A 27,157-nucleotide genomic window follows, 5' to 3' on the forward strand; every position below is an offset into this window, starting at 1 on the left:
CTTGATAGATGTTGCACATCCATTGCTCATTGTTTCCATCAAGGTCCGCCGAACCGGTACCAGTTCGGACCTGTTCGTACCGGTGATGAATTAGTCTACTCCCCAGCGCGCGCGAGCGCGCGTACCGGTGCAAACCGTTCCAGTTCGCACCGGTACAAGCCGGTCGGTTCGCACCGGTATGCCTCTGTACAGCTCGGTTCCGGCCCCCCGTACCGTACCAGTCAGGTACGGGCTCGGTTCCGGCCCTCTTAAGGCCGGTCCATGCATTAAATTAGTTGGGTTATTGGGCATAGAGTATCTTTCAACAGACCAAACTATCCAATATATGTGCTTGGATATATATTATAGAAATTGTCGAACACAGTTGATAGATGATATAAATCCAAAGACCTTCAAGATGCACCAGAGATGACGTCAAAGAGGATTATGGATCAACAGTGTTGGCCTTAGTCCATTAGATGTTTAATTAAGCCTTTATTTGGTGTCTTGGATTGTTCTTTAGTAGTTTTTCATAGTTTTAGATATTCACTGTTATGTCCTTGTTGGAGCCATCCTTTCAGTTTTTAAGTAGGGTTAGGGACTACTTGAAATTTCAATGTTTTAAAATGTGGTGCAGGATGCTGCATATGCAGCCATTTATTTGTATGTTGTCCCCTGACCACACCATCTACTCTATATGCAGCTACTCTTTATGGTCAGTTGTATTTGAGCTGAAAAGAGGGTTTGTGTGGCACTTTGCAACCACATACACAGCAAGATTAGCATTGTGTTGCTGCATATGCAGCCCACTCACTTCCTACAAAATCTAGGCAACCCTAAGCAGAAGAAAAAAATGAGTGGCCAAAACGAAACTATTCTAGATAACAGTCTCCTTTGACTTTGGACTTGACCATAAAGTCAGAGTAGTTTAGAGTGACCAAACCAACTAAGATGCCTGCTTGAAAGTGTCTACAACATCAATTCATCAAATAAAGTGTCTACAACATCCAGATCTTGTGGTGAAAGTTGCTTAGCACTTTGCAAACACATATACAGCATGATTAGCATTCTGTTGCTGCTTATGCAAGCCTGCTCACTCCCTACAAAATCTAGGTGACACTGAAGTGGAAGAAAAAAAGAGTGGCCAAAGTAAAACAAATTCTAGGTAAGTCTCCTTTGTCTTTGAACTCAATCACAAAGTGAGAGCAGTTTAGAGTGACCGAGCCAACTAAAATGCCTAGTCCAAAGTGTCTACAGCATGCAGTAGCATCTTATGTGAAAGTTGGCTCTCAATTCATACCCTGACGTGAAAACTCAAAAGGGTTGATTCAGCATCACTAATAAAAGAAATGTGAAGATAAAAAAACATGTCAGCTATAAAAATTGATTAATTAGCATAGAAATGCCATAAATATCTACCATCATTAATCCATACGTAGCATATTTATTGAAACAAACATCATTGCAAATTATTGAAGACTATCACTCCAGAATATATATATCGAGAAAAAGGAAAGGCTGAAGCCCGCCCTGATTTCATTTAGTAGATGAAATAGTGACAAGTTAATGAAGGTACAGATGGTATAGCTTTTTAAAAGGAAAAAAAAGAAATCAGTTTCTGATTAAGGACATGTCCTTTGCTTTTTGCCATTGAGCTTGCTAGTCCAGTTGAGGAAGAGTTCAGTCACGATATTGATAGTGTGGTGTGGAGGCTCTGTCTATTGGTTGAAGATTTGATCATTTTGTTCTTTCTAAAGTATCCAAAGGATAGTAATGGTCAATGAGATCCAGCCTGTTGAGAAGATGGAGGTGCAACATGACAGCTAGCGTATGGACTTCATATCGATAGGCTTCTATTGTATGCATAAACACTGTTGAAAACTGTTCCAGACTTCCGTAGCGTACCAGCAGGTGAGAAAGAGGTGTGAATGTGTCTCCTGGTGAAAATTGCAGAGGACACATTGAACTATCGACAGGCTTGTATTGTGTGCCTCAACACTGTTGAAAAGCATTCCAGACTTCGTATACCAGCAGGCGAGGAAGAGATGTGTTTCTCTTGATGGAGATTGCAGTGGGCACAGTTATATGAACTCAATTATCCATGGAAGTGTGAGTTCATATATCAATCCAGATATATGAACTTAATTAACATTGGATGTAGAATATTTTTTTCCGAAAAAATGGATTTTAACGAATGATTATTAAAATACATATATTTGCCTCTTGGTTTTAACTTGACAAACTCCATTATCTTTCTTTACATTTTAGATGTTAAAAATTGTATCTGACTTGCTAAATTTGTGAGCTCAATGATTGTAAGTGATATCATAAGTAATTCTAAAGCCTATTTATCCAAATAAATTATAGAAGATAGTTGGATAAATTCTTAATCAGTGATCTGTTAGTGATATTGTTGGATACTTGGATTTATTCTGCCAATTATGATGCTTATATTCCTTGTAATGTACTCATCTTGTTGTGTTTTGTTTTTGTAGACACAAGATAATAGGAAACTTATCATACTCAGATTTTCTAGTAGCTGATAATTCAGTTACTTTTTTCCCTTTTCAACTGTCTTCTTATCACTTTCATGATTTCACCCATGCAAAGAGTGCATACTTAAATGGTATTTGTTGCTTTGCAATAGAATGGATGGTTTAAAGAAACCAGGACATGGCTGAGATGAGGATGGTTTTAGGGGTAATTAATGTAAGGCTCCTGTTAAGTGAGCGGAGTTCAAGTATTTCTTTTTGGTAGAAAATTGGACTTCAAATCTTCAACAGTGCAAAGCGCAACGTGATGTAAACTCGAATCGAAATTTGTTTTCTCAGGTTTTTGTTAATTTCCTGCATGTATTTAGTCCTGTCATCTTTTTGGAGATCATGAAATTTTGTCAGCTGAATCTTGGAACTTAACCAATCTTGTCATCATATCCTGGTCTGTGTTTCTGCATTCTTGATTGCATAGATCTGCCGAAGCAATTTGATTATGCAATCACAAAATATTATTGCCTCTGGTCTTGATTCCGTCAGAGCCTTGTGGTGGATGAAGATGTTGAGTACATTAAGCGTTTATAGCCTCCAGTAGAGGCAGTTGATTGAGGCCAGCATGGCAAATTGTATTTTGTGTGCCTTTATACAGGTAAGGTGCATGGATGATTTTTAGTGCTCCAAAGTTTATAAAACAGCTGTTGAAAATTAGCTTGTTGGAAGGAATCTGACATCCTATTTTTTTTGGGAATGTGCTATCCAGTGCTCCAAAATTCTTGTTGTCATTTATGATATCTCAGACCTTCCCCTGTATGTGGGAATAATCCCAGGAATAACCTGGGCTTGCAGTAAACAAGCCCTAGGGACATGTTTAGATACTTCCCCAAGATTTGCATGCAGGAGAAAGATTTCAAGAACAGAAATTTAATGAGAAAGGGAAGTTTGAGAGATGGAGGCTGCTGATGCAATCAATCCCAAAAAGCTAGCATAACATTACCTAAATAATTATGATACTACTTATCCCCTTAAGTTCAGATAATGAAACCCTGAGCGCCTCCAATCTCTCCCAAGTTTCTAACCACCATTTCTTGTTCCTAAAAGAACTTTCTCATGCATGAAGATAACATCAATGGGTTACTCAAGACGTCCTATGGGATCCTAAAGACAAATCTTTAGGCCCCTGGGAGCAACAATTTTACATCGAGTTTTGCTAGATATATTTGTGCATGCAGGCGGAGATATGTGGAAGATGGAGCATCCCCATCACCATTTTAATCGATGATGAATGTTTACAAGATTAGTATAATTTACATGATAAAATAACTTCGATTGTTTTGCAACCCACGGTACTCTCCAACTTTGTTTACAGACACCTTGGCACCCAAATCAAGAAAAATGTCAGCCTTGCACTTCCGCATCCTACATGAAGAACACACTTCCACCCTGTTTTTCTTCTCTCCCCACAGAAAGGTACTCCACCTTACTTATACATAGTTTAATATCAGAGCAAAGGAACCAACCGATTCATTTCTACCTGCATGTCGCCGAAACTCGGTGAAGATTTACAAAATTGTTACAATTAGCAATGGTATACCTTTGTGCCAAAAAGCATCTGTGATATCACAAAATGTCAATAAAATCAAATCTCAGTTTCTGTCCTGAAGAAACTTGAGTCACACTGTTGCAAAAATTGATATGGTTAGTAAGGAGTCGGAAAAATCACGTCAGATCACCGAAAAGGTGCAACTTCATCACTTATCATACAGTTTTTGAAGCTGCACAGAATAAATTTTCTAAGGTTTGAAATGAAGCATCCATGATGTTACCTTCATGAGCCGGCAGCTGGGATTTCAAGCCAATCACAACCCAGTAAGAAAGGATAGCTAACAACATAAAGAGTGAGCTGAAATGAAGGAAACAACAAAGGATTTACACATGGTAAACACAACACACCAGCAAATGGAAGTACATCACGACATGAGCAACGAGCAGTTTACAACGGTGTGACACAAGTCAGAGTTCGGAATTCAGCAAGTTTGGTTAGCTCTCAAACCCTGCTATTCTGAGGCAATGGAACAACACCATCGAAGAAGTCTCCAAAGTAATTATGTGGTTCATGGACCAATTTGGAGATTATGTCTCTAAGTGTGATCACCCCCTCCAAATTCTCCTCCTCATCAACGACATAGATTCGGTGTATCTTCTCAGAGTCCAATGACAGAATTATGTCTTTAAGAGTGTCATCTCTTTTGCAAGTGATCACACCTCGCAACATAGCTGATGCTTCTTGATGCTCATCCAAATAATTTCGCACAGAAGCAAGGAAGTTCTTAGCTGTGAAGGACCTGGACAAAAATGTGAAATATTCATTTTTTATATGGATTATTTAGTTAAGATCCCTAAGATTTAGTATTGTGGATAAGAATGACTTTAAATGGCAATTTCAATTTGTAGTACAGCAGTAGAAGGAAATGCTACTTAAATATAAATAGTGCACTCAATAATAAACATGCACATAGCAAGAAATTTGTCTTTGGCAGCTAAAAGGAAATGCCTGTATGGAACAATAAGTGGATATCTCTAGCATTAATAGGAAACAACAAAACCGAATATAAACAGACCAAAATCATTTGTGATGGGCATGGTCAATTCCTAGGAAAAACAAACCAAAACAAAAAACAGTATTAGAGCAAGATGCAAACAGGCACCTTTGGAATATATAAACTTAAAATTCAGATGTAAAGCAAACAGTGAATTAACTGATGAAAATTGCATCTCTGTTTTTTTTTTTTTTTGTATTAAGATCAAATTTGCATTTACTGACCTGTAATCTTTGTATATCTCAGGGGCTGTTAAAAGATATTGAACATCTCTAATGCTTATATTTCCTGTAGCCTTTTTCCCGCTTCCATCAACAACTGGAAGTCCACCAATTCCTTTTTTACGCATTAATTGGAATGCCTTTAGGACTGGTTCTTCCTCATTCACCTGTCAACAGTAAACGGGCATGATAGATATTCTCACATGAGGGAGAAGAAAGAAGGTTAAAATTATATAAAAATATGAATCTATTTTAGAGTTAAGCGTACTTGCCACCCAACTAACTTAAGTCAAGTTTTCATTGCTTGCATATGTTTCAGCTTCCTTTGCTAACAACTTAACACATATGCTTTTGAAGCCAAATTATGGTGAAAGTTATACTTTACAAAAGATGAATCTGCAAACAATTATTGATCCACGTATCTTACAACAGGCCAGCATTATGATGAAGTTCTGTTAAGTGGCAAAGAAGAAATAAACAAGAAAATTGAGAGACAAAAAGATAATCTGGAGTGCAAGAGAGAGTATTTAATTCTTGCATATAAAAGCCTTGGCATTTGGCATCAATCCTCAAGAATCACTTCTATTTTTTTCATAACAAATGACCAAATAAAACACTAGTGCATATTGTTCAAAAGACCTGGAAGTCTCTTATGGGGAAGAAACACGGAGACAATTGGTATAGATCAACAGTTCCAATTGTTCTCATAAAAGGTGCATACTTATACCACCAATCAACCAAAGGAGAAGAGTGTGATTAGGTGCCTCTACAAGAGCTTCTGGTCAGACTGTTGATCAAGGACCGCAAAACTGGTACCAAGAACCGAACTAGCATATTATTAGTTCGATATGGTACGGTTGGTATGATACGGTGCACATCACGTATCAAGACAAGCTTCCAATACTTTTTCTTGCTCCTAGCCCGCCCAAAACTAGATGGTATGGGGTGGTTCCCATTGGTTTGGACCTGTACAGACTGGTTCAACTCATATACTAAACCAAACCTCCGTACATAATGGCACTTTTAACATTACGACACAGTACAATTAGTACAAAGTGGTAGGCAGACCTTGCTGTTGATTGATTAGTTCCAAGAAAGGTACAACCCTATCTTTCACACATACTTAGTAGTATCTCCTTCGAGGTCCGCCGAACCAGTACCGGGACCCGTACCGATCGGCAAACAGGTCGGTACGGTAGGGCGTGCCAGTAGGCATGCCTATTTTTTTTGGAGTTTTTCAGATTGATTTAATTGGTAATCATTCTTTTTGAACTTTTCAATAATTTAAATCTAATTTGATTTTTTTTTGATATTTTTTTATGTTTCTATGATTCCGGTTTAACCTAAATAATGCCTCTTATTGTTTTAAAATGATACAAATGTTAAAATGATTAGTGAGATGTTGTATGCTACGAGAAGCAACATGAAATATCCTCAAATCGTGGGATGAAAAATATAAAATAATATAATCAATTACATATATTTAAAGTACAATATATATATCGATATCTAAAATCTCGTCGAGTAACGATGCCTCTCATAGATATCTGAATCATCAACATAGTCAGAAGGCACATCAACCCACCTCTCTAACCAAGTGGCGTTGTAATTTTGTATGTTCATCCCATAAAGAACGTGCTCTGAGTTATAAGCACTCTCGAATCTCTCGCTGAAGCTCTGGCTATGACAGGTATCCTCTGGCTGATAAAATGGTTGATAAAACGGCAATAAAGGGGCCATCCGAATAAGCCGACAGCAAAATCCGACCTATAAGATGTTCCAGATTGCGTAGGATAGTAGCCACCAAAAGATGCCTCAGACGCACCATATCCATATTCATATTCGTATGGATCATAAGCTGCATATGGCTGTGGATAATAAGATCCAACATACAACTCGAACTTGATACGTCTATGAATCCTACTCCACATACGAGATCATCTGCAACGCATGATTGCATCAAAATTTGAATAAATAGACACCACAAAGAGAGTAGCTTGCATACTCCTAAATACGCTTCTGATTTTACATATTTTTTATTCAAAAATATTTTTTAAATTTTTAAAAATTATATATAATCCAAAAATTAAAAGTTTTATGTCATCATGTAGATCATCCATAGATCTACAAGATATAATAAAATCAAGTCTAAATCAAAAATTTTGGCATGATCTCTCCTTATTTTGCAATTTTCAAACTATTTTTTCAAGCCCCCCAAAAAATAAAAGAATGAGATAGGAAAAAGAAAGCATACCTTATTTGGTCTTGGATCTTTTTTCTGAAGTGCTGAATTGATTTGATTTTTGCCATGAGGAAAAGGCAGAAAGTTTTCTGCCGATTAGAAATGATGTTGGGAACGCCTTCTCGGGCCTTCTCAACATCATATTATCAGCAAACAGAAAAGGGGAGAGGGCCTAGTTCAGAACCGGGTTGACTTGGAGCGAACCGGACGGTTTGCACTGAGTTCGAATGGAACTGGACGGTTTCGGTCAGTTCAGGACCGGAACTGACTCCAATGACCGAACCGACCCGATTTTCCACCGGGTTGGCTTGGTACGGGCCAAACCAAGTAGTTCGGTCCGATTCAACCTTCTTTGATCATGAATGAAGTAGCAATGAGAAAGAAAAAAGTATGGTAAATTAAAAATAGACAGGCAGTGCAATGAGCTCATCGAGGAAGCATAAAAGCGGTACCAAGAAAAGGTGAAGCAACTAGATGATGCAAGCATTTGCAACAAAATATGAGGATTTTGATAATAATAAGCGGTGATGAAGATTCAAGAAGCCAACCTTAAAATTGGGACAATGCCTGCTGCCATCATCTGCTGTGCCGATACCGGGCTCTGAACCGGTTGTTCGGCGGCATATGTCGGTATGGAATTGTGTCGTGCCGTACCGTGCCGTATTGTGCCATGTTGGACCTATACTGACATAGTAGAAGGGGTGGGGGAGAGGAAGAACGGGGAAGAGGAAAAGAAAAGAGGTTGATGGAGGCCGACAGAGAGCCAGCAAAGGGCCGAGGAGTTGCCACGTGGAGGCAAAGGCCCGAGAGCCGCCGCACGGAGGAGTTGGAGGCCAGAAAGCCGCCATACGGAGGCGGCGGAGGCCGAGCAGCCACCATGCGGAGGCGGCGGAGGCCGGAAGCTGCCTCCACCTTCCTCTCTTTTTCTTTCTCTCCCTCTCCCTCCCTCCCCCGCTCTCTTTTCCTCTTTTTCCTTCTCCTTCTCCCCCTCTGTCACCGGTCTCGTTGTCCTTGCTGGAATCGTCTCAGTCCGCCGCTGGTACGGCTCGAGACGCCCCGAACCGAGTGGTTCAGGATAGTTCCGCCGACCATGCCTGATGCATTTTCTATTTTCCTCAACTCGAAGGCCTATATACTAAGTTCTCCAAAATTCACATTAGACTTTGAAGCCAGAGATATTAATGTAGAGCTTAGCTCATATTGTTATATCATGATCTTTCGATGAGGATCCAAAAGTTCTCTTTCTAAATCTCATCAAGATTTCTTGTAGAAATCATATGAAGCAAAATTGAATAACCTAGATTCCTGAAATGAAATTTGTAAATGCAATCATCTATGCTTGGTTGTTCAAATAGATGGCTCAAGAAGTCAACTATATGGATAGATGAAACTGACTAGCAGCAAAGAACCTTGATAAGCCTATCAGGCTTCATAATAGGGAGGCCGAGCTCATAAAGTTTCTTGGTTCCCCAATTTTCAAACCAATGAAGTCCAACACATTCTGCCAACATGTGAACGACTGCAGACTGTGTGATGATGTTCTCAATCCTTCCTTCACCCAGATCAACCACAGGAAGGCTCTTCATTCGGTACTTGGATAGTAGCAACAACATGGTTAGGAGTGAGTCAGACGTCTGCAATGCAAGAAATGGTGCCCAGCGGAAGGACCCTGAGATGTCGCGAACCTGTATAAAATTAGTAATTGTCATGAAGCAACAAGGAAAAGTAACACCAAGTATTAAAACAATAATTTATATTATACCGAATCAAAAGGAAAGCAACCTTTGTATTCTTATAAAAATCTGATGACGTAAGAGTTTCAAAAAAGCTTCCGCCCATTGAAGCAGCTGTTTCGAGGCCTGATTTTGCAGGGTCGGCAGCAGCAGCACCAGCACTGGCAGCTGCTGAAGCAACATCACCGCCACCTATTCCAGATGCAGTTGTTTCCAACGTAACAGCACCAAGTGTCGCTGCTAATCCTGCTACAGCAGAACCAGCCATCATGCCAAGAGCAGCAACTTCAGACTGTCAAAACAAAGGCATTAGGAGAAAACAAGTAGTATACAAGTAAGATGCCTATTAAATTTTAATGTTTTATTCTGGCATCTAGAACAGAAAGGCTAAATAAGTGTATTCCAGAGATCTGCATTCAGAGTCTTCTTATGGAATGGTTGCTGACCCATCTCAATTCGGCTCAATGAACAGCTAGTGTCATTTGGCAGTTTCAAACAAGTAACACCAGCTTAGCATAGTAAACTCATTGAACAACGGGTGCACATGTAGCCTGAGATAAAAGAGCAAGCATCACTTACAGAAAATGGGAACCAAAACAAAGCTTGTGTCATTTGGAGGTCTCTGCTTATAGGCTGCCTTGTCAACTTGATAGCCTTTGCTCTAAGGGCTCGTTTGGTTCGCGGGAAGAATTTTTCCTCATAGGAATATGATTCCTGGGAAGTAAATTCCTAGGAAGAGGATGCCTAAGAAAGTACTTTTGGCATGTTTGGTTGACCATGGAAAAATGATAGATTTCCAAAGTGCTTATGTTTGGTTAACCATCCACTTTCCCGGAAAAGTTATGTATAATTCCTATTATACCCTTAAAAAAAATAGGTCTTTAATGTCTCTTTAATGCTTCTTTAATGCTGAAAGGCCTATTTGGAAAAAAATAAAAATGGAGTGATTCCCGCCTCATAGGAAAGTTACTTTCCCATGTTTCTCATGGGAAAGACTTATCCATGAAATGTGGGAATCATATTCCCATGGAAATGCAACTTTTCCATCTCTCTCCTTTGAAAACTCCAACCAAACAAGAGGCATCTCATTACTTTCCCGTTGACCATACTTTCTCCCCTTCTTTTCCCGCGAACCAAACAAGCCCTAAGAGGGTACAGGTGAAGAAAACTAAGGACAAGTTCATGTGCCTTATTTCCAGCATCTATAAAATCATCTCCAATATCTTTGAGATGTTTCCACTTGCTACTCCAGATTTTTTTTAAAAAATATATGAACAAGGCTTACAATCCTGCTGATTGATCTTTTTAGCCTATTCGTTAAGAATAACAGAGTTCAGGAGTAGGTAGACTGACTATTTATTAAGGAGGATGAACCTTGAGTAGATACTAAGATTTGCATCTTCTCTTGCTAAGATCTTATGTCCTTGAACATTTGAATGCCTTGCAATCTGAAGGATTCCTCTATGGAGTTCTAGAGGTTTGTGATATAAAGATCTGCTTCCCCCGACTTGGAAAGCACTCCTCCCCCTTCCACTTGCTCGCTTTCTTTGCTTCTGCTATCTATCTCCCCCCCCCCCCCTCTCTCTCTCTCCTTCCCTCTCTCTTCCGCTCCCTCCCTCCCTCTTGCTTTGTCCCCCTTCCCACCACTAGCACCACATTTTCTTCTTCCCTTCTCTCAAGCTTACGTTAAAAGGATTATTATGTCCCTAATTTGATCAGGCCAGGCTGAGTCAATCATGGGATTGGATTTTAGGCGCCAAGCTGGGCTTGGACTGGAGGATTTAGGCCCGAGGCAGGGCTGACCCAGGTACAGGCTCTATGCCCTTGAGACTATGCTTAGGCTAGCCTGAACCTAGCCTGCCAGGCCAATGCTCAGGTCTACCCCAAGCATAGTACCAGCGTAGTTTAGTTTCTTTTACTAGATATAAATATGTGTTAAACTTTTAATAGAAGAGAAATATATGACGTAAATGGGATAAACTTCAGTGTTAAGTGACATCCATGGTTATAACGGATGAATGATTGAAATTTTTTTAATATTTGAAATCTAACAGATCTCCATGATTATTAAACACTGATCAATATTTCAACTGCATATTGGCTATAATTTTGATCAACAATGTCCTAGAAAATCAAAAAACTACAGCACAAAGAATTGACATTTCACAGAAATAGTGTCAAATAGAGCTGGTTTGATGCCTCTGCGAAGAAAATTAAAACACCGCCAATTTATCTATCAGTCCAACCGCACAAACCTGATGTAGGAGCCACACAACAATTCCAGCAAATTCTACAATGCCAATGTATCTGTCAATCCAACTGGCATCTTCTGGTGCATCCACATTCCTCACAGGTGCACTCAAGATCTTGTGTTTGGATAGAATTTCGACAGTATCAGCCAAGCTGGAGTCTGAAGGTATCTCAATTACTGGACAGAAGATACCAAAAAAAAATGTCATGGTGGCCATTTTAAATTTTTAAGAAACTCGAGGAGCACAAGAACATAGAAAAAATGCATAACTGGAAGAGCATATTGCAAAACATATTAAGGCGCCAAAAATACCATCAGTTTTGCTACCTATTGTAGGATTACTGCAGAAAAGATAAAGATTCAGACTCAGATGCCATGTTAAAAGTCGGAAAGGTAGTCAGAGGTTGGCCTATAAGAATTAGGAAAAAAGTATCAGTCATGTTCCAAATGAATCTATTCATCAATATAATAAATGTGGCCTCAACATATCTAGGTTTCTCGTTTCCATATGCTTTGTTGGATTCATACTGCATTTTAAACTCGGGGTAGGAGTACAATGATCCATCTATCATAAAGTACTTATCAATTAGCATAGAAAATTCATGGACATGGGTGTGCTGGTTGGTACCCCTTCACTCAACACAATTCACTAGGAAGTGGTTCCAAGTTCCAACATAGAAGGTGGCAACCATTTATATTTCTCTAAAAAAGGAAAACAATCATAGCATATTTGCAACGGTGCTATTCAAAAGGAAGCCCTTTTCTTCCCCTTTACAAGTCTTTTAGGGGTATTTGCATATAGACCCCTCTAAACATAGTTTATTACATATTCATCCTTCTATGAGCACTATTTGCAATACATGCCTTCACATTGTCCTGTTTTTGCAGTCATCCCTCTTGTTAAATTTCTGCTGCCAGTACCAACAAGTAACCATTTTTAAGTGTAAAATGATCCCATTACTCTTCTGCATTAATATTCCTGAAATTTTTCAACATTCAGTTTTCTAAAAGAGAGCAATATTTTTTTTGAACAAGTTTTTTAGGAGTATTGATGCAAAAGCATAAAGAGTCACTTTTACTTTGTGAATGACCAGGGCCACATAGATCAGCAGCTTATGCACCAGAGTTTGTATGAAATGGATAATCAAGAAGATTTAGCTCATGGACAACAGCTTCATATTTTATAATTTTTTTGGTTATTTATGGGAAACAATTTATGAATTGCAGCTTTCTTGACTCATAACTAAGATGGTAGTTGACAAGTTATCTAATATGATAGAGATCAATATTCGCTAAACCAATGTGTACTGCTCCATATTGGCGCATACCAAACTGTACTGATATCGAACAAAGAATTGGTATGGGAGAAGGGAGTCGTCCCAAGTCTGAGTATACCCAACTGACACGTGTACCAGTGCATCGATACCGTACCAGCATGGAAGCGATACAGGTTCCGATATCGAGATTGCGAACCTTCATCAGATCATATGTTTTGTCGGAAGATCTACTTTGCAGGTTAAAGATGTGAAGATGTATTATAACAAGATGCTGCTAGGTCTCATATACGTCAAGGGTAGAAGTTTGCAAATTTTGTTTCTAGTATCTTACTATGGTGTTTGTCCACTAATTTCTTAAGGTTTCTTTCTCGATTTCTTGTGTAATACGTTGATTTCTTTTAAAAGAAAAAAGTAAAGCCGACCAGAACTAGAGACCTAGGACGAGGAATGCTATAGATTTCTCACCATGTCCCCTCCCTCTCATCATGTAACGCCTGTCGACCCTTTGCCTCTCCTTCTCTTAAAGCATATGTACACGCCTTCCTCTCTTGCAATCTCTCTTGAGACCGATCCAATTTAACTTGAGACTCTACCCAGTCTAACCTTAAACCTCTCACACTGCCCTCTCTTTCTCTCTTCCTTTCACTCGCACATCCCCTCTTACATATCTCTTTCTTCCCCTCTCTCTCTCACCTCTATCTCAAGCCTCTCTTTCTTCCATCTCTCTATTCCTTCTCTATCTCTCCCACCACTCTCCATTCTATCTCACATATCCCTCGTGTTTCTTCCCCTTTTCCCTGGCTTGAGTTTTGAAGTAGGCCCTAATGCACATGTTATAGCGAGAGAAGCGCAAGGAACAAGAAAAGGAAAAGTAAAAAAGAACTTCATGAAAATTCTACTGATTAGTCAAAACAAATCTGCTTCAAATTAAACCATAGGCTGCCCTATATATAAGAGCCTTGCAGCATCCTAAAAATAGGAAACTCAATCCAAAATAAAAGGAAACACATTAAAATAGTCAACTAGAAAATATAAAAAAATGGAGAAAATTGGCTCTAATGGAAAATCCCCAGGAGTTTTGACCAACTCCTTGAATCCTGTTTGCTCGCATGCCCACTCATTGGGGAAAAAAGAATAAATCATATATTGAATTGTTGGGGTCTTATTATGAAGCTGTTGGCTCCTACAAGTTTGGCATAGTCCAGCTGATCATAATACCTGCCAATTGTATCTTGCCCTGCATCAGATTCAGATTGGGAACCTTTAGTGTGTGAGACTTTTGTGATAACCCCGACATCACTCCCTATCTCTATTTGATTTCTCTAGAGTACTTGTTCTTGATAGGGGATCATACCATGGCGAGGAGAAGTTGAGCCAGTGCTTCAATTCTTAACAAGAAATCGAGATTAAGATATCACTAACCCTAATCCCATTCGATTATGATTCAATATCATAATTTTGGACAAAGATCTAGGAACCCTAGAGTTAGAAGACGTAATATATCATAGTAGGCACATAATTAATCTATTATTTTTAGAAATTAAAAATCATATTAATCTATTTCTTTTGGGACAATTTTCTGCAGCAACTATTTACCTTCTGTGTGATATAATTTCTCCAGAATTTATTTTCAGCAAAAAAAACAGTTTTAAATTTCTGTAAAATAATTTTATGGTTATCCATGTTCGGGTTTCAAACTTTATGATTATCAGATATGAAATTATATTTCTATAAACAAATTTCTGCAAAATAGAAAAGTCTGCACATTAACTTTTCTACAATAAAATTACAAAATTAAATTTCTGATTATTAAATTCTATATGCTATATTCTACTAATTAATTTTTGCAAATAAAATCTTGCACAACAAATTCTGAATTAGGTATACAATATTTTCTGAAATTTAAAATCTAGAAAACTGAGTTTTGCTGATTTAAATATTCTATTTATGCTAACTAATTTCTGAAGAATGAAATTCTGCATACTAAATTCTGACTTTTGTAATTCAATTTCTGCATACCATAACTACTCAAATTTTTGTGGAATAACATTTGAAACATAAAATTCTGTACAGTTAAGACACAGCAAATTGAAATCTAGTGGGCCTGTAGCTAGGCACTGCTTAGGTCTCAAAAATTCTTCTAGGTTCTCAGAAATAGACTTAACAAAATTAATAAGAACTTGAGGATTTTAGAAATCATTCCTATCTAGCAGAGAAGAAATATCTTGATAGTTTTGTATTGTAGTTTATTTGGTTCTGGAAGGACGATTCCGAGTAATTGGACTTGTTTGTATTTGTGCTCTCAAGGCAAGTACCTTTCTACATTTACTAGAATTTTCATGTAATTTTCTCCTAAAAAATGGAATTTTCCATGAAAAATGTTTATGATAAATAAACTATAACTACTAAAACTACAAAATTCATTTTACAAGAGAATCTTTTGAACTGGAATTCATGATTATTGTGGATGAAATACATCTCTTGAAATTAACAGCATGGCTTCTAGTCATCATTCTCATTAAATTTATATGCACATACATAAACTGGATCAAGCTTGGAAACTAAAAAAAATTATTAAATTCATTCTTAATGCATTGTGATAAAATATGTACCGAAAAGTGGAAAGCTTTTGTAAAGTTAATGAAATGTCATTTACGTGGAAATTACAAAATGAAAATGGATTTGGAATTCTATTTCATGATTTGGTGTTAGAAATTATATTTGGTATTAGACACCCATTTAGTCTGACTATTAACTGGACCCCATCAATGAGGGTTAATCATCCGCAACCTGATTATCAGAAGACTAGTTTCATTCTGGACCTACACCACAAGGGTTAAATATGGTTTTGCACCTACACTACAGGGGTTAAATATGGTCCTAGACCTACACCATAGGGGTTACAAGTGGTTCTAAGCCTTATCACAAGGATAAGTGTGGCCATAGTCATAAAGACTAAGAGAGAGTTGATGATATGTAAGAATGCAATGTTGGAAAGCTCATTAATTAGTTTCGTAAGATTTAATTTTGGATAAACTCATTGGTTGTGGCCATTATGATTTTAAAGATTGTATTTTTGGAGAACTCATTTGTTAGGTTTTGCATGATTTGAAGATTGCATTATTTTAAAACTCTTTGCTTCACATAATGATGGTTTTATTACTATCTATTTATTCTATATCTTTTACAAAAATATGGATTGTTAAATATTTAAAATTATTGATTATTTTCAAAAGCGGATTGTAACTGCTCAATGGTATGCAAATGTGATTATAATGCAATTTGAGGAATTAGTGTCTAATTACTAGTTTTTCATCCATACATGATCTAACTAGTTAAGGTAAGTTGTTATTTACTATGTCCTCGAGCACATTTCTTTGTTTTTCCCACTTTTATAGATCTAGAGGGTTGTGCCTAGCAAGGTATGATTTTGAGAGAGTGTTTAGATGCAAGGCCTTGTATCTGGTGTGGACTGAACTTATAGTTTACTTATTGAAACCTATTGAGGATTTTTTTTTTTTTTTTTGTAGTCATGCTGAATAGTTGAGAACTGTCTTGAGTTAAAAACTTTATGATTAATTTCTTTGTGAGTTATAGATGGATTTTGGACATGTTAATTTATTATTTTTGGAGAATGTAATTTGTTTTGACATTGTACTGCTGCTTGTTTATGAGCTCATTTGGTTATAGTATGTCTGATAAATGCCTTGCATGCTTGTAGGGCTTTGTCCTATGAGCATACAGCGGTTGCCATGTCTCCAACCTAGGGATCTCGAGTCAGGACCATGATAACTTATGAAATAGCTATGGATTTTTCTCATATTTTTACCAATCAACATTAAACAGAACATACATCTGCTTAATGTTACAGGGACCATTATGTCTACTCATGATTAAAGGCTTCTTACACTTCAAAGACTAAATATCGGCAACATAGAAAGAATATCTATCATCCCAACAGTTAGCCATGAAATAGCAAATCATAATTTAGGTGATTTGATTTTTAGCCTTGTTGAAGACTTGATGTGCAACAGAAACCATGCTGCATGAGAAATTCACCTCTACAGACAAATTCTTGAACATGAAAATATTGCACGATTCCAAACCCTTAGCTCTTGCATATAGAAGGTTCCTTTTTTAAATAGTAACCCTTTAGTATATAATCCCAATATGCTATCATTTCTACACCTTCATATGTCCTTCCTCTTTCTCCAGCTTATTCCATCAAACGGGAAAAGATGACCAAACTTTCAAGCAAATTCCTGCCAAACATTAGGAAATCTCATAAATTTCTTTTATCATTGGCTTCATTTATTTTTCCATTATTTCTACATCAACATGCAATTTATTTCACTTTGGTTTTGGGCTTCTAGAAGTTATTCTGACTTAGATAAATTACTTTTCACCGTTCCTATAATGGTGTTGAATTCACAAACAAACATATGAGCAAATAAACTGAAAATCCAGAAAGTGAAACCTGATCTTCAATATCTAAATGCCAAGAAATTAAAAATCAATTACTCTTGTGATTTCCTACATCAACATCAAGCAGTCCCAATGTGGCAGTTTTAACATCATGACGATGTTCTAATTTGTTCTATAATTTAAGAGCAACAAAATGTGTAGATCTTGATCAACAACATGGATTCTCAATCTCTATAGCCTACAATTTATATCGGCATAGTAGCCCCATCGGTACAATCCATTTTCTGCCCAACTAATGCATAGATAAAAGACCCGCAAAGCGCATCATTTTTGGTTCATGGCAAGGTCTGCGGAACCGTCCCAAACCGCCCGGTTCGAGGCATCTCTGGCCGTACCAGTGGCCGATCGGGACAGTTCCGGCATTGAAACCGAGACGTCATCGCCAGAGGGAGAGAAAGAGAAGAAAAAAGAGGAAGAGAGAGAGAGAGGAGAAGAGAGAGAGGAAGAGGAAGAGAGGAAGGCCAAGGCCGGCTGGTGAAGGCCGAGGAGCCTCCGCACGGAGGAGGCGGAGGCTGGGGAGATGCGGAGGCAGAGCTTCACCTCCAATCTCCTGTTTCGTTTGAAACAAGGGCCTGAAGGAGGCCCCTTTTATTTTTGCATTTTTTAAGTTGAAATCGGTAAACCCAAAAAATGAAAAAATAAAAGGGGACCCCTCCGGTCTCTAGGGTGGAACCCTACCTCTGCGTCTCCTCGGCCTTTGCCACCTCCGCACAAAGGCTCACTAGCCTCCGCCGATTGGCCCCGGCCAGCCTCTCTCTTCCTTCCCCTCCCTCTCCCTCCCTCCCTCGCTTTCTCTCTTTTCTTCTCTTGTTCTCCCTCTCTCCTGTCTCTTCTACTATGTTGATACGGGCCTGGCCTGGCACAGCACGGGCCTGTACCGACTCGTCCTGCCGGGCAACTGGTATGATACCCGGTACTGGTTCCACCGATGTTGGTTTATGATATATTGAATATCATAATTTATAATCAAAAGTTGGGTCCGATCTTATATTTTTAGGAGAGAATGGCGGTGTAACACAAGATAGTTGAGATGCCATCATTTAGTTAAAGATGAAGCCTTGATCCTAATAATGTAAGATTAAGAGCATTCTGCATAAGCTATTGAAGAGTTTAATAGTAGATTTAAAGCATAGTTCACAATGTCTTCTAGTGTTGGTGCATACTATAGGACAAATACCATGTTAGCACTTTACTGGAACTAGGCAAGGTGTGAATTGGCATGCCTATGCAGTTGGTTCATACCAGCCAATTTCAGGCCCTATTGAACCAGTACAAAGTTAGTTCCATATGGTCAATAGGCCAAAAACTTCCTTAATTTCCTTCCATTCCATCTCTTTTTTCCCTTTTTTTCATTTGGGGGGTTGGAAGCTTCTTACTGATGAAAAGAGCAATAAATTTCATTCGGTTGATGCAGTTTTTGATACCAGGTCAATGCTTTATAAGATTTGCATTGTCATTTACGATATTTACTCGTGGTATTCACAAGGTAGTTAAGAATAGTGTTATTAATGTAGTCATGGGATAGATTAGAATTTAATGAGATAATGTACTAATACTCGAGCATTTATAATCTAATTTTCAATCTGATTTAATATTTTATATTTTTAGCAATGACTGCTATGTATTATATTAACCAAAAGTCTAATTTTGGACCTTATGCGTTAATAGGGTGTCCTACTATGCCATATCTTAAATAACATACTATACAGTAATCAATGCAGTTGCATGTTTAGGTTTCTTATGGTAGGATACTGTTGTTGATTTTAATCCCTTTTATAAGTGTAACAAGTAAGAGCTTTAGAAAAAAAGTTTAGAATGGTTTAAATTAATAAAGAAGCTCCAGAATATGTGTACCTCCTTGTTCCCTTGTACAATCTAGTAAGGAATGGGATCTAGATAAATCATCAAAGACTTCAGATCATTTAGGTTGTGGAGTGTGGACCATACTCTGGATCATAAGAAATTTACCCAGACTTCTTTTAAAAACTTTGAAACTAATAACTAATAAAAAGAAATAAGACATAAATATAAGAAGTCTAATTTTTGGCAAAATGATTCTATAGTTATATATAGCATGTCTAAAACACACACCACACCAATCGTTGACAGTATACTGTCACTTCAAATCAAGGTTCGCCGGACCGACTGTATCGGCATACCAGTGAACACCGGCACCGGTACGGTTCCAGTTCGGTACCGGCTTGGAACCGGTACCGAACCGGAGCCACGCGCGCGGCCACGAGCGTGCGGATTTCAAAAAAAACAAAAAAAAAAGCGTCAGCCCGCGTGGCACGATGCCCCACACGGGGAACCACGCTCGGGCGTGATTCCCTGCTGGAGAATCGCGCGCGGGTGCGGTTCCTGCGCGGTGAATCGCGCGCGAGCGCACGTTCTCTGCTCGCGCGTCCGCGCGCGTTTCCCAAAAAAAAGACGTCCGCACGCGGACGAGTCAAATGCCACAGAGTGGCATTTAATGCCCCCATGCGGGCTAGCAGCCCGCATGGACACGGTGCCCCGCGCGGAGAACCACGCTCGGGCGCGATTCCTTGCTGGGGAATCGTGCCCTCGGGCGCGATTCCTTGCTGGAATCGTGCGCGGGCACGATTCCTGCGCGGGAAAACGCGCACGGGCGCGCGTTCTCCGCTCGCGCGTCCGCGCGCATTTTCCAAAAAAAATTCGCTGCCACAGAGTGGCATTAAGAGGCCCACGTGGGCTCCAGCCGCGTGGGCGCTCTTCCCCGCGCGCCCACGCGCGGGGAAAGACCGGCTTGTACTGGCTCGAACCGGTCCGGTTCATACCGGTCCAAGCACGGAACCAATCGATTCCGACCCAGTTTGGGTCGGAATCGTTTTTATATGCTGTACCGTACCGGTGCCCGTCGGCACCGGTTCGGTACAAGCTGAACCGACCGGTTCAGCGTACCTTGCTTCAAATGTATCAAATTAATTATGCTTCAAAGTAGAATATTTTAGGAAACAAGAACCGCATTTTGACGAATTATAACACGGATACGAAGAGTGGTCTCTTGACTTTCACACCATGAAATCCAAAATTCTCTCTACTTTTTACAATCCGTAACATGATTGCTAACACTATGTAGTCCGGCCTATAAGCAAAGCCAAACAACTCCAAAAGCCAACAAGTCAAATAAATCATGTGAAATAGACTTTCCAATTGGTTTAGTATTCAAGCAGCTTGATCATTGGATCATATGATTCAAGCGATATGATCCATAATACAGATCGATATCTTATCATCCCCTCTTATCCTGATCCCAAAACGAAATTCAGATAGTTTAGGGTCATATTGATCTAGTGTAATATCTGGATCGTAGATCATAAAGTTCTGACAGTAATTCCCCTGTTTGCCAGTGAAACTGGATGTCAGCCCATTGCTGCCAAGAAATGGAATAATATGAGATGCAGCAATTTAAACTTTGCACTGAAGTGAGTTAGCAGAACTTATATCTTGAGATTTGTAGAAATTGGAAGTTATTAGTACAGTAACCATTTGACATGAACTTGATTTTCTCTCTAAATGTATGTATCATAATCGCTTTATGTCATTCTGTGCACTACAGGTTATATACATGTGATAAGAACCTGCCTAAAAAGTCCCCAAAGCAAATTGCTAAAATTAAGTAAATATGGAATGTAATAACTTTTCCAAACCTCTGACCTTGCTATCAGATTTATTTATCCATGTATTCTTCCCATATCAAAAACATAAAGTGTCTGTGCACCCAAAATTCATCCATTGCATGCTATTATTTTGATCTATGGTCTTATCTGATAGCCTTCTTCTAGGCATGCCAAATTTACTAATACTACTTTCCGTTATAAAGGATACTTCTTCCACTATCCACTGCTCATATTCAATAACAGAGCACAGCATCCAAGCATCTTTAAAATCACACCTTTAACTTTCCCTTGCATTAAATGCCTGAATGGCACCCACCAACCATTCAAAGCCAAGACACCATGTCCAAAATCTAAACATCCCTGTGGCTTATGCCTCACAACACCACCCTTGGCTTACCAATAACCAGCCCAAGACCCATAAATGATCTCTCACTCTTAACCATCCAACAACTTAACCCGCTTCTTCAAGCTTTACCATCTAGTTCTTTTGGGTTTTTTACGTACATATCCTTTTAAATTTTAAAATTTGCCTCGATACCATTTGAAAATTGATATTTGCATATATACCCTTATAAAACATTTGCGTGTATACCCTTCTCTTTTTCTTTTTCTTGCATATTTGTCCACACCATCTAATGCCGTTAAGAAATTAGCAATTTTAAACTAACAATAACTGAAATACTTTTAATGGGTAGACATGCAAAAAGAAAAACATTTATAAGGGTTTACGTGCAAATAGAAAAATTGCAAAGCTATTCGTGCAATTTCATATATTTAAAAGGGTTTACATGCAAAAAAATTTGAATTTTATTTTTGTCCATTTCAATTTATTTTAACACTTGAATTTTAGTCTGCTCCTCAATATTTTCTATAAAAATATTGCTCAAAAAAAAGATTGATTCGACAATTAGATAACAAAAAGAGTTATGAAAGTTCTTTCACTAATCATAAAATAATTTTACTTTATTTTTGTTCATTTATAATAATCACCATATCTTATTTCATTGAAACATGGCTTATAATATTTATTGTTATAGATGCATATATAAGGGGATGCATTAAAAATATTGAAAGAGATTAGAATCTCTTAAAGGCACATGATAGATTGCAATGATCAAGCTTTCTCACAAAAATCTAAGAATTTTTTTTGCATATATACCCTACTAAATATTTCATGAATATCCTCCAAAATTGGTATTTGCATGTATATCCTTATAAATATTTTTTTGCATGTTTACCTATTAAGGATATTTCTGTCATTTTAATTTTAAACTGCTAACTTCATTTGATGGCATGGATACATATTATAAGAAAAAAGGTAAAAGAAGAGTATACATGCAATAAGAGTATACATACAAAGCAAGTGTTTTATGAGAGTATACTTGTAAATATCAATTACGGCGTTTGATGGCATGGGTACATATGTAAAAAAAATAAAAGGTAAAATAAGAGTATACAAACAAAATAAGTGTTTTATGAGGATATCAATGCAAATATCAATTTTGGGAGGGTATTCATACAAATTCTAATATTTAGGAAGGCATGCACACAAAAAAACTCAATTCGTTTTCTTGCAACAGCATCCACATCTAAAAATAAGCAAAAAAAAAAAAAAGGCACTTTTTTATACACCACAGATCCCCATTTGTTAGTTGCCACAGATAATTGGTCTCCAAATTCCTCAAATCAACACAAAACATATTAACAAAAAGAAATTTTATGCGACTGTTACCAAGTAAAGCCTGCAACAAGAGCTGGATTTAGTCAACCCTGGGTCCACTTTCCCATCACTCATGAGTAAGAGAAGAAGTGAAGGAAAGCACATTTAGATAGTACAGGAGAAGTAATCGAACAAGGATTAGGGTTAGGGTTATTGGGGTGTACCTTGGGAGGGAGGGGCCTGGGGGAAGGAGGACACTAGGACGCCCTCGAAGCAAGAATTGAGCTTCTCGGAGGGGCTGAGCAGCGGCTCCTGGACGTCCCACAGGTCCTCCAGCCGGTACCCGATCTCCGCCTCCGGGCTCGACCTCTCGCTCCCCGGCGGGCTCTCCATGCCTACTCTCTCTCTCTCTCTGCAACAAGGCCGAGACTGTGTCGGAGATCGGATGTGATCGGCTTCGTCAGCGCTGTTCTTATCGCTGGGAAATCTTTGGCATTTGGGAAGCACGTGATCCTTGGAGTCGGCTTGTCGGTCACTGTCGGATCTTGGATCTAGCCAAATCTTAGGCCTCGAAATAGGTTGGGTCAGGGTCAATCTCCTATCCAACCCGGACCTCACTTGGTCCGGCCCCAATGCCCCATTGGACCCAATTTATTCAAGCCACGGACCAGGGTCAGGTCCAATTGGTTGCTAGTGTCCATGAAAAGTTTTCTAGATCCAACAATTCAGCATTAGACAAACCTCCAATTATTGCACCAAATGTTGCGTGTTGCACTAAAAAAAAAAAAAAAGTTAAAAAAAAAGGCCATGCATCGCTTCCAAGACGACCAAATAAGTAATCATAATGCAAGTTAAAAATTATAAAACAGTTGACCGATCAATAAGTTAAAAATACATCAAACTGGTTAAGTTTAACTAACTAGTTAATCAGTTAACAGAATTGCACAAATAGTTGGTCAACAATATTTGAATGAGATCCTGATAGGTTGAAGCTAGAAATTGCTTGCCATCAATTTGGACCACCAAACAAGTAAAGGCCAAGTTTCCTTACCAATCATATATTCCTGATAACGAGATGGCAAGGACTACATTGTACCTAGTGAGAGTAGAAATAGGACTTATATCTTTTGATACAACATTGAATATTTACTAAACTTGTTTTACTTTCCTTTATTTGCTTCAAAGAAAAGGTTTAAGTCCATTACAACCATACTTGTAGAAATTTTCTACCAGTGGCATGCTAGTCAAATTATCTTTGCGCAACTCTGCTCTGGATTAAGTTTATGGAAATAAGATATCATGTAAACTCTTCTTATATGGAAAAACTTGCCTATATGCATCATTCATCAATGATAATGTGTCTTATTGAGAGAATTATATTAAATAATAACTTAGATTTATAGAGAAAAACTTCAATGGATAATTAGTAGAATTAAAATAGATTATACAATATAAATTTAGTGAGAATAAAAATGATATAATATAAATTTAGATGAACAAGGGATTCCACAAATTGACCAGTTTATTATTGTGCATTTATTATACAAAATAATAGGGAGATGATATCAATATATGTAACCTTACTATGGCTAGCTAGGTGTACAAGTAGAATATTATGTGATGGATGTATATCTTGTAGACTTAAGAAAAACTTTATGGAATAATAATAAGACTCACAATGTTGTCTGACTCAGAGTGCAAGACAAAAAATAAAGTATTTAAAAATAAGTTGGTTGCAGCAAAATTGATAATATCAATATGGATATAGGGTAAAACTAGAAAAGATAAATTAAAAATGAATATATCATAAGATAAATAGACATACATAACAAAAATCTTAAGTGGTTCTAGTAAAAAGAAATACTTTAGTGAGTATTGAAGGTTATAAGAAAAGGCAAAAGAGGATGTAAGGTAATATGGATAGAGGTCATGATGAATTATATAGAAAAATTTGAAATAACATCAAAGGTGACTCTAAATTGGAATGCTTGGCAAATGAGGTTTCATAACTTTTACCAAATGGTTGAGAAAAGATTAAAAAGTTACAGTTATCTTTACGAGAGTTTGATATTCAATATTAATTATCCTATGATTTAAGGCATGATTTTTATCTCGGTTGAATCAATACGATACAAACAACTATTGTTGCTAATTGATATAACATATATAGTATTTTGGTTGTTATTGTTTCAACCAATTTACACTAATGTCTCTAGAGGTATGACTCAAGGATATAAAACTAAATAACTTAACATTTTTTCAACCTTATTTACTATCCATTGATGGATTTCTTAATCATGGTAGAAGATGGTAATAGATCATCAAACTTTCGAAGATTTTCAGAGGAGAAGGGATCGTGGTAAATTGGGGCCCACTAGTCATGATGATGGAGAGAAACAACTTTATTCAAGATCAACTATGGAGGAAATGAAAGGGAAGAATTTAGTTCAATATATATATATTGTGATTAACATATCATGCATGACATATTTTTTCCCTCTCTCCAAAGGAGTAAGTTTTATATGCCTTGTATCATGCTCCAAATCCAGAGCATGATTTGTCGCGCCCCAGATCTAAAGCATGACATAGTTGTGTTGCCGAGAGGTACAACCCATGATAACACGAAGCCAACATTATATTTAACGTTCAATTCCATCTCAATTATAATAGAATAAATAGAAATCCAATTTTATTAGCCATTAAATAAAACCAATATTGGTTAAAAGTGTCTAAATTCAAACATAAAAACCAAACTCATAATCTTTACTATTCAGAAAAGCACTAACTACATTTTTATACTCAACTGAAGAACTAAAGTTCTGCTCTACTATATACATCGCCAAGCCTGCTAGTGTGAACTTCAAGCTTGGACTATTCTTCGTTCTTATCGACCCTATTTATCTGGAGAGAGAAAAAAATAAAGATATATGAGTGATGCAGCTCTGGAAGTAAACATTTCACTACTTTACCGGATCAAACATAAATTTTTACATGTTAATGCATCATTTAATAAAAAAAAAAGATATTACAAATAAAGTATTTTATAATACAGTATATTAAAACATGTCATAAAGCCAATTATGCATGTATAAATCATTCAATTTCATAAACATAGCTCTAAGTTCATTTTACAAATAAATACACAAATCATCTTTCAGCCATTTACTCAAATCATAGTTCAAATATTGCTCACAGATATTCGTACTATGGCCACTTTATATCAGTGACAGGGCCCATATTCATAATCAACATAGATTCATGTTCGTATGTCAACTTTATACCTGTTGGCAGGGCTAGTGTTCGTATGGATGCTAGCTTCGGGTATCCATTTTTTTAATTCAAGAGATCATATATAGCTATCTGAGAGCTTTTAGAAAGCTTATATCTCTTTCTTAAAAGATACATATAAATAGATAAAAAAATACTAAATGGTATGATTAGATCCATATTTTATAACAAAGCTATTTTTATTAAAACATTCATATAACTATTTTTCAGAATAAAGCACGATTTTTATAACACATATGCTGATCCATAATTTTAAGAAAATCATGATATTTTAACAAGCAGATTTTATATGCGGGAGACATGATCATAAGAAGTGCAAGATCTACTTACAAGTTTGAAAACTAGTAAGAAGTATAAAATTTACTTATAAGTTCAAAAATTAGTAAGGAGTATAAGGCTTACTTACCTTTTTCATCTTAGACCATCAAATTTTACTAGGCAATTCAGTTAGCCTTATTAAAAATATTAAAAATAAAATTAATATCTATTTGACAATTTTAATTGATTTAAAATAATATGACATAGGGACAAGCATTCGACGATTCTAGGTGGGTCAGACCTGAGCGATTCGATCAAAAAATTATAGGGCATGGGCTCAATCAGGACCAAGTTTAATCAATATAGTTCATCAATGAAGAATTCAAGAACATTCAATAGGATCGGAGTGATCAGTCCAGTAGGCAGCCCGAGTACAAGGGCAGAATCAAGACCCTTTATAGGGGTCAACTCAGATTTGTAGATCAAGTCGACATGACCCAGTACCGGATTTTTTAGATCTTCTAGAGAGAAAATATAGAGGGAGAAGAAGAAAGTAGAGAGAGAAGAGAGAAAACAAGAGAGAGAGGGATGGTTCTCTCTCCTCCTCCTTTTTTTTCTTTCTTCTTCCTCAGCAAAACAAAAGAAAGAGAGGATGGCTGGTGGCGATGATCGTGCAGTCAGCGGCGGTGGTGATAGCGGGCAGTCAGCGGCGGTGGCAGGCAGTCAGCAGCATTGACAGTCAGCGGCGGTGGCCGGCCGGCGAGAAAATCTAAGGAAAAGGTTCGAAAAATAGGAGAATCAGACCTTTTCTTGATTTTTGGCTATTGCCCTTTCACCGACGGCCACAGCTTCATCGTGGAAGAGAGTAGGGAGGTCATGGGACCCAACCAGAGGTCCGGCGCTAAGAAGTGGGCCGAAAAGAGGAAAAAAAACTTAGCTAAAATAGGAAAAAAATAGGATCTTCTTTTGCCGATCAATTTTCGACTGATTTCTCGGACAGCGGCCACGATTTCTAGTCGTGGAAAGAAGAAGA

General features: G+C 37.7%; 1 protein-coding gene across 2 annotated transcripts; it reads right to left on the reverse strand.

Moving 5' to 3' along the window:
• Positions 1–3,709: 3,709 nt before the first annotated feature.
• On the reverse strand, positions 3,710–23,047 carry LOC103722552 (SNF1-related protein kinase regulatory subunit gamma-1-like). 2 transcript variants are annotated; one of them, XR_015972607.2, is made up of 7 exons: positions 22,803–23,043; positions 11,520–11,692; positions 9,314–9,556; positions 8,941–9,216; positions 5,293–5,456; positions 4,295–4,813; positions 3,710–4,002 (listed from the first exon to the last, which is right to left on the reverse strand). XR_015972607.2 is itself a non-coding variant. In XM_008813150.6 (6 exons), exons 1-6 carry the CDS (start codon positions 22,969–22,971, stop codon positions 4,516–4,518), a joined length of 1,323 nt encoding a protein of 440 aa, XP_008811372.4. In that variant the 5' UTR covers positions 22,972–23,047; the 3' UTR covers positions 4,235–4,515. The 2 variants fall into 2 exon arrangements, 1 of the variants encoding a protein (XP_008811372.4); XM_008813150.6 differs by lacking the exon at positions 3,710–4,002 and having other exon boundaries at positions 4,235–4,813; positions 22,803–23,047.
• Positions 23,048–27,157: the final 4,110 nt, after the last annotated feature.

Source organism: Phoenix dactylifera, chromosome 13, assembly GCF_051530095.1.
Source record: "Phoenix dactylifera cultivar Ajwa chromosome 13, Ajwa_hap1_PhDact_Kaust_v1.1, whole genome shotgun sequence".
In the NCBI taxonomy this organism is placed as follows: Eukaryota; Viridiplantae; Streptophyta; class Magnoliopsida; order Arecales; family Arecaceae; genus Phoenix; species Phoenix dactylifera.

Coding starts and splice junctions, on each gene's coding strand:
- LOC103722552 (XM_008813150.6), bottom strand. CDS start 22,971: ATGGAGAGCCCGCCGGGGAGCGAGAGGTCGAGCCCGGAGGCGGAGATC. Junction 11,693..22,802: donor CCAGGCCCCTCCCTCCCAAG/GTACACCCCAAT, acceptor TCTTCTGTCCAG/TAATTGAGATACCTTCAGAC. Junction 9,557..11,519: donor TTGTGTGGCTCCTACATCAG/GTTTGTGCGGTT, acceptor TTGTTTTGACAG/TCTGAAGTTGCTGCTCTTGG.